The sequence below is a fragment of the Sceloporus undulatus genome, chromosome 6 (genome assembly GCF_019175285.1).
Source record: "Sceloporus undulatus isolate JIND9_A2432 ecotype Alabama chromosome 6, SceUnd_v1.1, whole genome shotgun sequence".
NCBI classification, from domain to species: Eukaryota; Metazoa; Chordata; class Lepidosauria; order Squamata; family Phrynosomatidae; genus Sceloporus; species Sceloporus undulatus.
Genome location: NC_056527.1, coordinates 19,552,860 through 19,564,285, shown reverse-complemented (window position 1 = coordinate 19,564,285; position 11,426 = coordinate 19,552,860). Strand labels below are relative to the sequence as shown.

Genomic DNA, 11,426 nt, shown 5'->3' with positions numbered 1-11,426 from the left:
AGGAGGGAGGAGGGCAGAATTACTGCCAAAACGTAGCTAGCTAGAAGGGTCCAGACTATGTGTACAGGTGAAGACTCATATACGTAAATGCACAGATGATTACTTGAAAAATATAGTTTACAAGTATGCAACTTGTCCATATGGGATCATAAAATCAGGAGGCAAATCTTTCAACTCTGTTATCCCTATGATAGATCAATCCCATGTGATACATATCTGCGAGATGCATCATTTCAGAGTCCACCACCAAATCCGATTCCCATCTTGTGACTTGAAATTCTTGTTTAATGCTTTGACAAGTCCACCCTGTGATATTTGAGTTACATTTTCTGTACATAAAGGTAGCTTTTCAGGTAGCTGTCACTTCAGCAAGAATTTCAAAGCTGACAGCTTTGTCTACAAACAAGCACTTGAGTAAAATAAGTCAAGATCATGTCATTTTTCAATTTGATCCAACACTTGTGCCAAATAGGATTTCACCTTCTCATGTGTCTCAAGCAGTTTATTTCATTTGATTCTCTTCCATCTCATCTCCTGAAGAAGTGGTATACTATATAGATGTATGGGAAGATTTAAAGATCTATTTGGGATGCACAAGAAAGTTTAGAAATCCCTTGACATTGTTTGCATCTTATAATCACAGAAATATGGGTCACATCTCTATGTACACTCACTCGCTGGATTATAATGTATGTATTTCAGTGTTAAAATCATGCAAAGAAACCAAGATAAAAAATGTGTGACCACATTTTATACAAGGAATAGCAACTAATATACTGTTTTTAAGGAACACAGTAATATAGGTAATATTTAGTACTAGAAAATAGATAAAATATCTAAAATATCATCCTGCACTACAATATAGAAGATGAAGGCTACAGATACAGTTTTCAATAGAAAAGTACTCAAAACTGGTCTGGGCAGTCACATCTATCCTCAAGGAACTGAAGGTGACATACATTACATTTTTATACCCACTTGAAAATGAGCAGATGATACATATCACAAAAGTAATTCTGAAGAGATGGTTTATGGATATGGCACCAGATAAAGAAAATGAAATCCTCCAATTGCCAAGACTCTTCTATCTTTTAGTGATATGTTCCAAGCTACAATGACTACACAAAGTGAGGCTTTCTAATGAAATTGAAGGGAGGAGAAGAATTAGGGGGAAAGTTCCAGTAAAGATCACATGACTCCTGCCTCCAGACTGCATTCTGAGCAATTGTTGTGTATTGCTGCTCTGCATCTCTTCATGGTATGTACCACCTGTTCAATCTAAGCCATCTTGCAAATGCAACAGACAATAGACCATGAAGTTTTTCATTGTAGTTTTAAATTGTGCCTTATAGTATATTGATGGAGTTATGATTATACAGAACTATTTTATGTCATTTTTAGGAATCAATCCTTATTTGTGGAAAGGGATGCATCGCGAACAAAAAACATGGAGCTTTCCCAATAATACAGGCAAAAACAAGAAATAATTAACCTTATTCTATCTAAAACCTGTTAGAATTGTGAAAAAGAATAATTAAGATATACAGTGAAGCATGGATCTCTTCGAAAGCTGTGGAGAAATTTAATTACATTGGAAAGGCAGTTAAATATATGAAATCTGGACCATGAGAGCTCATACAGATCACTTAATTTTAATGGTTTCAGCAGAACATAAATACAGTACAATTGCAACCAAATTACAATTTGTCTTCTTGTGTGGTACTTTCAGCTATGTAATCAGGTGTTTGAAACAAACCAGACTCTTAACCCTAGAATTCTTTATGAGACTTCTGGAGGAGTAGGTTGTAGTCTGCTTACCATCAAGGAGAGCTACATATGAATAAATGTAGCCACTCTTGACTCCCCCTCCAGTTCCTTCCTTGCCTTACTAAAGAGAACATCTTCCTTGAGCCTTAGCTCTTCCAGACAGTAAGGGAAGATCTGATTTGGCCAAGCCCCCTAAGAAAACAGCTTTGTCCCTCCTGTTGAAATATCCTCAGGCATCTCTTGTGTTTTCTTGATACTTGAGGGAGAGGTCAGTGAAGGGTAATCTCAAGTACCTGATAGTTCTACCATGTACAGTGGTACCTCGGGATACGAAATACCCAGGTTACGAATTTTTCGGGATACGAAAAAATCCCATAGGGATTTATTGTTTCGGGTTACGAATGTTTTTTCGGGTTACGAAAAAACTCCGCGCTGTTTTAAATGGAGCCGCGGCAGAGCCGCGGCTTTTTTCCCCATTAGCGCCTATGGCAATTCGGCTTACGAAGGTTTTTCGGGTTACGAAATTAGCCGCGGAACGAATTAATTTCGTAACCCGAGGCACCACTGTATAAGTCAAAATGAAGACATTCTGAACTTGATGAAAGAACTTGAATCAAGGGGAGTATGTGACCTTTGTGATGGAGACCTACCTTTGTATCCCTATTTCTCATAACATCAGTTATGCTACAAGGCCAGTTAATATCCATACAAAGTCCTCCTTCCTTTTGGCCTGGCACTGGCCCATCTTCAAGGTTAAGGCATTCTCATGTTCCCCTGCCTGGACAACACTCTACTGAAGTCACCTTCATTTCCACATGCCTCTTAGACCTGAAGGCCACAGTGAAGTCCTTCCAGAAAAAAGGGCTCATTGCCAACCACAAAAAGAGGGAAAATAAACAAGATGTGGTCGAATCCTTAATACAAAATCATGAACCAGTCAGTACTGGAAAGCATGTTTAGGATCCACAAGCAAAAGAAGAAACAATTCTTCACATGCTTATTGATGGTTCTATTTTATTTTACATTTTTTTAAAAATTTTTTTGTCTAAAGCCCTGTTTTGTATAAAGCCTAATGCATTTCAGCCTTTATATTACTGAGTGGCCTTCCTTGGGGACTACACATTCAATCTATTAACAGCAGAGTTGGCTAAAAAATTCTGCTGTTGGATTACCTGGAAAGCCCCCTGCTTTCCTCATTGTACAGACACTGACCTTGTGACAAAAGCAGGGAAGGAGAAAACATGTATTTTAAAAATTTTTTATTCAATTAAGCTACATAATGACTAAATGGGATGTTGATTTCTAATCATTTTGGTTTTAAGAAGTCAAGGTGCACATTTTTAAATTAAGCCTGGAAATGGACACAGAACCAACATAATTGCTACACCATGGTCTGAATGCTTAGCTCCCAACAAGGAGCCCAGTAATTGTATTCTGCACCAGCTGAAGCTTCCTCTGTGTCTTTATAAAAGTAGCCCAACATAACAAGAATATTGCAGTAATTCAGTCTGTATGTACCTTCTCCCTACCTAGATAGAAAGCCCATGTCTTGCAAATACTTTAGTAAGAATGGATGGGAGTGTTTGTTCAAAGTCATTTTGAAATTTGATTTACCACCACATAGCAACTAATGATGATAGGGCTGTATAGTGTAGTCTGCATTTTTACTCCAGATCATATATAATCATGCTAAGAAGAAAACAGTTTGGGATAACTGACATGGATGACTGCCAGAAGAGAGAGAGAGAGAGTGTGTATATATTTCTGGGATTATATTCTGTTAGCTTTTACTAAATGATAAGCTTTCCCTGATATATTTTTAAAGTTTAAGAGGTTGCTTCATTCTAAAATGCACAATGTGGCTAGAAATATAGGTCTGATGTTTAAAAAATTTATTTAATAAATAACTTCCATGACAGCACTGTAAAAAGTGAACATTTGTTAAAATAAAAGGCACTTAAAATAACAATGTGGCTAGTATTGAACAGATGATAAAATGGTCAGAGGCAAATATACATGGCAGAAACAATTATATCTGACAGTCATAGTACATGACAATGATGCAGTCTTAGCTACCCACTTTAAATCTACAACCAAGGCTATGAAAAAAAATCAAGTTGTTTTTGACAACAATAATCTTACACAAAATTAAAACAAAACACATTAAAGAAAAAGGTGACAAAGCACCAGGCTTTAACCCAAGTAAGAAAATTAAACAAACCCATTAATGAGTTAAGGCCCTAACATGTTTAGAAGATAGTCTCAGCAGACTACTTTTCATTTCTAAGGCCAGGACTTGGAATTTACAAAGGCGGCATTCTTAGGTTACTGTGCAGCAACAGCATGAAAAAAAAGATGGCATAACATTAAAGCTACTGTTTTGGATCTGTTTGGATTTTACGCTTTCTATTTTTATATGCAACTTTTGAGAAATTAAAATGCATATGCACATATTAAATTGTCTTTTAAAGTGACAATTAAATTGATAAATTTACAGCATGATTTCCATCTTGTAATAAATGTACCCAATAAGGTTAACTCTTCCATTCATTATGCACAAGCTAAAGTTTTGTAGTTCACAAAGAATTATTTGGATTGCACTTTAGCTGTGCAAACCAAGCCCTGATGTGCCTTTAAAGTTAAAACCCATCTAACTTTAATACTTAATGGCTAGACAGAGCCCCCCACACTGATTGCTTTAGCCATTTCACTCCGGATACAGGAGAAAAAGGGTCAAAAAGGCACCATGTGACCTTAGCTGAGTAGGCTACGCAGTCTCAAGTTTTCTGTCAGTCCCCTGGCATTGTTTATTGCAAAAACCAAAAGAAAAAAAACTTCAAAATAAAAAAAGCATACTGTACATTTTTAAAATCTGCATAGGAAACAAACCTTTATGTAAGGTAATGAATTAGTAAATTCATTGCAGTATTGCCCTAAAGCTAAGTTACTGTGACTACAAAATTGCTACATTGCATACAGTGTTGTGAAGTTAAAAAAGCAGTTTTCATTTTCCCTCATATTTTGGATTCACTACAGTTGTCACTGCACTCTTGTATATAGGATTTTCACCCTAGAAAGGGAAAAAAAGTAAATTAATGTTGACAAATTTCTGAAAGTGCTTTTAAAAACACATACATTGGCAATATTTCCAGACATGGCCAAAGCAATCTAGAGCTCCATATGCATGTTCAACCCACTGTTTCTGCAAGCCATCACTGGACTGAAATAAGCAAGTATATCATTTTGGGGGGGAAGGAGGAAAACATTGTCTAGCAACTTAAGTTTTCATTAACCATAAACTATGTTATAAATTATTATTTCAGCATGTGCAATAGGGTTAAGAAATGTGAGTTGCAATATTCCTATGATAAAACCATTAACTTAAATATGTACATTTATTTATACTGGTGAAAGGAATAATTAAAGCATGTGACAAACAAATTTTAGGCTTCAATTCATTCCTTTCACTGGCTCACACTCCCTGCCATGCACATGGAATTATATCAGTGACCTTAGGTAGAGTCTTGTCAATGAAAAATAAAACTGACATAGCAAAAACATTCACAAATTGGTAGCTCCAGCTGATGTTCTGATTATCTGAGATATATACATATATCTGTGGTTTCCACAGATTCCTTAATTCAAAACCTACAGCTGGAAAATGCCACATAAGTGTGCCATCTTTCATGTTCTTCCTCAGAGTATATGGTACAAAACACAGAGGATGGGTCAAGTCAGCTGATGTAACTTTGAGGTCTGTAGATTAGGCTGTATTTCAGAATGGAAATTGCAAAGCAAACACACAAATTACTGCTAGGGGCACCGGAATAAATGGCTTGCCCAACTGTGGATTTGAGGCCGTTTTTGTTTCCCCTCAAGGATCAACACAAATTCCTTTTGTTTTTGTATTCTAAATAAGATCAACATGCAAGATTCACAAAAGGAATTATTGTGTGTGTGCATATATGACTAACAAGACACACAGTTAGTCCAAAAGTGAACACAACTGTTCCCATCTTTGACTAGTCAAGTGCAGAGCTGGCAAACAGCAAAGCAAACAGAAAGGACAGCTTATTATTACTCAGGCACAAGTCCTTTATGAACAAGCTGTATAACAAGAACAAACAAATTGTGTAGATAGATATGCTGTGACTCTGAATTATTCTACAATTGACAAATACCATTACCTGATTGAATTGTATAATGAAGCACACAGCAGTATGATATTTAATTAGATTTAGGAAGATAATTTTGGATTATACATAAGAATTAAGCACTCTTATGTTGAGTAAGACCAAAAGATGAATCTTCTTCAATGCACTCTTTCTAATACAGTATCTGAAGTGCTAAACACTGGCTGGAATTCTGTTGGTGTACTGTATCAATGTAACTATACTAGTGAAGGAAGCAGAGAGAAAGAGATACTCCGACTGTAAAGAAAATATGGCAGTGGAGAAAGGGACAGTGGAAGCAATGAACATGTTAGGAGAGGGCAGCAGTACACCTATAGTAAGAAGAAAGGGTAAACTGACCAGGGAGGTTAAGAAACTGTGGCCCTGAACAGACTGGCAATAAACGCTGGCATCGGGGCAGAGTGAAGTGTGCACCCCACCACATGGCGCTCCCTTGGTGCAGCGTGTACACACGTTCCACTGAAAAGCCACACTGACAGAGACTATGATGCCTTTTAAAGTAGCAGCTTTTTGCAGTTGGTTTGTGCCATGGACTTGCTGGGTTGGGGGCATGGCGTACAGTTGCCACGTCGCTGATCCGGCAGGGGAAAGGGCGGTGTCTTGCCACCCCTTAGGGGCTGTCTGTAAAGCCCCAATGTATGTTTTGTGCGGTAGGTATTTAAGTTTCTTGTTTTTTATTTTCATCACTCTGCCTTCTGTAAAATAGATGTTTAGTGTCCAGCTGTGCCCATGACAACCATTTTGTGTGTCTGCCTAATATATTTCTTTAATATTCCAATTTATGCCTACAGGTCTAAAAAGATTAGGGACCACTCACACAAAATCCAGAAATTAAGCAATTTAAAGTGAGAATGTATTAAGCATGTGCTTTATTCTTCCACTGAATTGAAAGTGGCTTAACCGTATAGATTGTGGCTATATGTAATGGTTTGGCTTCAGAAAGCAGCAAAACTGGACATTTACCTAAGCTGAATGAGTTGCAAAGCAGTCATGCTATTGTCACTTTGCATGGGAAGATTTGAGAAGGTTGTGGACAGGTCAGAAACAGCCTGCCTGCCTGCAACATCTTTTTTTGTGAAACAACTTCTCTGAGGGTCACTAAGATTCTGGAACTGACACTGTATATTCATGCCAGTTGTTTAAATCTTACTTTAAAAGGCAGTGGCTAAGTTTAGTGGGACCCTACATTTCAGATTTGCACTTTAAATAGTTGTTCCCTCTCCTCTCTTCTCTCTCTCTTTTAAATGCAGCTGGTAAAATGTGCCAGCATGGCGCAATGGTTTAAGTGTTGGACTTGAGCACTGTGAAACCAGGGTTCAAATCCCACTCAGCCATGGAAACCTACTAGGTGACCTTGGGCAAGTTGCATTCTCGTAGCCTGAGAGGAAGGCAAGGAAACTGCCCCCTGAACAAATCTTCCAAGAAACTCCCCCTTGAGAATTTCACACAACAAGAACAACGCGTAAGAATCAAGCAGTGATTAGTTTAAGGTGCATACAATGAGTCTGAAGAAAGGAACATGCATACAGAAAGAAATGGAAAAGAAAATACGAACGGAAACTTAGAGACCAGCTTTACGTCCATAGTTTGGATTCTTGAAATTGTTAATAGGGCTCTTGTATATTGGATTTTCTTGCTGAGATAGACAGAAAAATTATCAATGTGGAATACAGGAGAGAAAGAATTCTCAAACAGAAAACAGGAGGTCATGCTGTATCTACATAAACTTGTTAGTTTCTTGAAAGTTTTATTCTATTCAATCTAAATATTTTAAAGCCCTGCACTATACACTGTGAGTGAACAAAACTCTCTGTGTGTGTGTGTGTGTGTGTGTATGTAAGCTCACAGGGTGTGTTTTTGTGTTAAATATAACATGATCTCAGAATACCCGTTTTCCAAGTAAATTTCTCAAAATTTAAAAGATATATTCTGTATTTCACAGTTCTATAAATCCTCAACATACCACATTATGGTAAAATTCAGAGCAGATACTCATGAATGCAGAGAAGTAAACTTTTCTGGCATCCATTTAGTCCTTTCCTCAACTACTGTGGTCTTCATTAGTAAACATAGGTGACACAGGTGGGTTACAGACCGCCCAAAAGAGGCGCCTCCTCAGCGCCTCACTTTGCTGCACAGTTGCACCGCAACATACAAATAGCGCGGTGCAGCTGCGCAGCGAAAAAGGAGCCCAAAAAAGCGGCTCCTTTTTGCGACGCCGCAAAGCACCAAAGGCGGGGCTGTTACGTCGCAGCTGCGCAGCTCTGTCTAGAAGCTGCACAGCTGTGACATGGCGGATGCACATGCCGTATGGACGGTGCTGTGCAATTGTGGCGCATGCGTGACGTGCTCAGGTTGTGGGGCGTGTGCATGCTCCGCCCCCATTAAAGAAATAAGGCTCAGAATTAGCCAAGAGATGGCATGTTTCACTGACTATCTGTTATCTTGTCCAGATAACACTGTCTTCTTAAGGGATTGTTTTGAAATGTATTGCTGTATACTCCAAGAGGTGTACAATTGGCCCTTCATATCCACAAGGGTTCTGTTCTCTCCACCCCCCTCAGATGACAAAAATCGCTGGACCTTAGGTCCCATTCTTCAGAGTGGCAGTGTGCCACGTGTGCAGCTATGTTAACATGGTCATGTGCATGTGCCACCATTAGGGAGAATGGGGCAGAGCCATTTGTGGATGCTCCAATCCATGCATGGCAAGCCCACAGATAGACAGGGCCAACTGTAATTTGCCATTTCTGTTAAATAGTATTGTGGCTTACCGTATCCCATTTTGCATTCATCTTCTCCTTTTCAAATTTTGCAAATTCTCTTCTGTCATGAATGATCATAAGCAGCTTCCAAATCAACAGAAGTGCAAGACCTATAAGAACAATTCCAGCAACTACACCAGCAACAATAGGAATGATGTCAGGACCTGTTGGACATTCTGGGGAACAAAATAATTGAAGCATAATGTAAAACCAATATTACAGAAACATGAAATACACAGTATGTGTAGCTAATAAAATATCAATAAACTCTGTGCCTTTAGGAATATAAATAGAATTTTCACTCAAGTTTTGTTGTACCTTAAATCTTGACTTGGATCGTAATAAACTTTGACCAACTAGATTTTTAAAATTAAAAAACAGTCCACCTTTGCCAAAGTGGGCAACATGCAATGTGCCAGTCTATTTCTGCAGATCCCACAGCCAGTAAAACAAAAGATGTCAAAAGACAAATGTTGTTTCTGGAAGCTTAGGAAGCATGAATGGGAATGAAGTGCAACATTTGCTGGGTCCCTAGGATGTAAAACCTGCCCTCATATTCTCTGAAGTTGCCACCACTGACAAAAAGCATCATTCTTATTACTTTTTAACTGTCCATCCATTCTTCGGCTTGTCACTGCCCTCTAATTTTTTATCTCATACTTGTACATACGTCCTTTACCCTTTATTTATATCCTTCTTTTCTCCTAATATGGAACCCAAGGTGACTCACAGTACAGATTAGAACAAAATACAGCTAAAAGTCAGTCATAAAGGTAAATAAAAATTTAAAAACTATTAAATAAACTCTGCTATTTAAAACAGCACAAATCTAAAACATTTATGAGCATTAAAGGTTCAGAGTGGTTGAGAGACTAAAACTCCCATCAGACCTCCAGCATGGACAAATGACCAAGGAGAACAGAAAATGTAACCTGAGTCATTTGTCTATCTGTGCTCTAAGGCGCTAGTATCACTTTAGAAAAGGGCAGGTAGGAACATCAACAATCAGCTGCAATGTGACACTATTGTGTAATGTCATTACAATATATTTACAGTTGCCAAGGCAGTAGCAGAAAGGTAGGACTGGCTGCACAAGGCTAGACCAGAAGCAAAGAGTACTTTTTTTTGGATGAAGGGCCAAACTGTCTGCTCCCCAGGGTAACAGGGACAGCACATCAGAAAGTGCTTGGCTTGTCCCAAAACACACCATCTCAAACAGGGGGCAGGGAAGACATCTTGAACATACTAACCTACAACTTAAATTGAGTTTATAAAACAACAGATCTCGGTTAAAGACCTGGATATTTACAAAGCACATGAGACTTAATTAAGAAAAGAGAAAGGATTAAAAACAATGTGTTCATTTATTTCCCCATTTAATATATTTCTTGGCATCACAACCATAATCTTCCCAATATTAAATAGTAAAATTTAGTATTCAATTATTAATAAAACATAATACAGTAATTATGTTCCAAGAAACTGATAAGGAATACATAGTCAATACTTCACATGAAAAGTTTTTTTTAAAAGTACCTGGTGTCTTCACCACGTGGACGATGGCTTTGTTGTTTGAGTCAACTGAGTATGTGAAATAAAACCAGCAGTCATCGATATCCTTCTCCTTGCAATGAGTCAGGGCATCATACTGCCCAGGTTGTGGCAACTTTTCTCTACGATCTACCAGCGTCAAGGTAAAATGTGAACACTCTTCCTCACAACGGTCTTTCTTTTCTCCTTTGTTAAAAGCTTTGCACTGGACACAATCCCTACGACAGCAAAGATATCTATCAATATAATATCTATTTGTGTGTTTGATTTATATCCCACATTTCTCCCAGGACAGGAGATGGCTTAGAACAAATTAAAACAAAGTACAGCCAAAATCTATTACTCTAAACTTTAGAAAAGGATCAAATGATTCTTTTAAAACCAAAAAAAATGAAACAGCTTGAAACACATTTAAAACATAGTGAAAAAGATAAAAGCACAGAGTAAAACATTAAAAGATCCTTCTTATACAATGACTTAAGACCCAATGGCCTGCCTAAATAAAAAAGTTTTTGTCTGCTGACAGAAAGGGCAGGAATTCCATAACCTGGCAGGAGACATCAAGAAAGCTTTCTCCCATAACTTCAACAAACCTGTGTGATGGTGGTGGGATGAAGAGAAAGTCCTCCTCTGAAGTTTTTAACATCCAGACAGGATATGTTATTTTAGAGAGTGTGGAGTCAAATCGCAGAAGGCTTTAAATGTCATAGCCAGAACTTTTAATTCTGTCTGGGAATGCACCAGAACCCAGTGAAGCTGTTTCAAGCAACGGATTTATATGACGTCAAAGGCTTTCATGGCTGGCATCCACAGTTTTTTGCAGATTTTTCATTCTATGTGGCCGTGTTCTGGAAGAGTTTATTCCTGATGTTTCATCAACATCTGTGGCTAGCATCTTCAGAGAAATAAGAGAATTTCAGCTGGCAAAACATCAGGAATAAACTCTTTCAGAACACGGCCACACAGCCTGAAGAAACCACAAAAAACAATGGGCTTATGGGTTCCCTGTAACCAGCCAGAGTCAGTTGCCTGGCCACAGCACCTTGGGGCCACTGAAATTTCTGAAATGTTTTCAAAGGCAGTCATCTTAAGGAATGAGTGCAGTTTGCGCACTGGTTTTAACTTTGCAAATGTATTCCTAATCCCTGGC

At 38.1% G+C, this 11,426-nt stretch overlaps 1 protein-coding gene across 3 annotated transcripts in view; it reads right to left on the bottom strand.

Moving 5' to 3' along the window:
• Positions 1 to 3,642: 3,642 nt before the first annotated feature.
• ITGB1 (integrin subunit beta 1) overlaps positions 3,643 to 11,426 on the bottom strand; it is a 54,182-nt gene continuing 46,398 nt past the window's right edge. For 2 of the 3 annotated variants that reach the window (XM_042473323.1, XM_042473325.1), the window contains 4 exons: positions 10,262 to 10,494; positions 8,735 to 8,901; positions 7,516 to 7,596; positions 3,643 to 4,837 (listed from right to left, as the gene is read on the bottom strand). In XM_042473323.1, coding sequence (XP_042329257.1) covers positions 7,522 to 7,596; positions 8,735 to 8,901; positions 10,262 to 10,494 — 475 coding nt within the window. In that variant the 3' untranslated portion in view covers positions 3,643 to 4,837; positions 7,516 to 7,521. The remainder of the gene's footprint in view (positions 4,838 to 7,515; positions 7,597 to 8,734; positions 8,902 to 10,261; positions 10,495 to 11,426) is intronic. The other variant, XM_042473324.1, reaches the window with a different exon arrangement.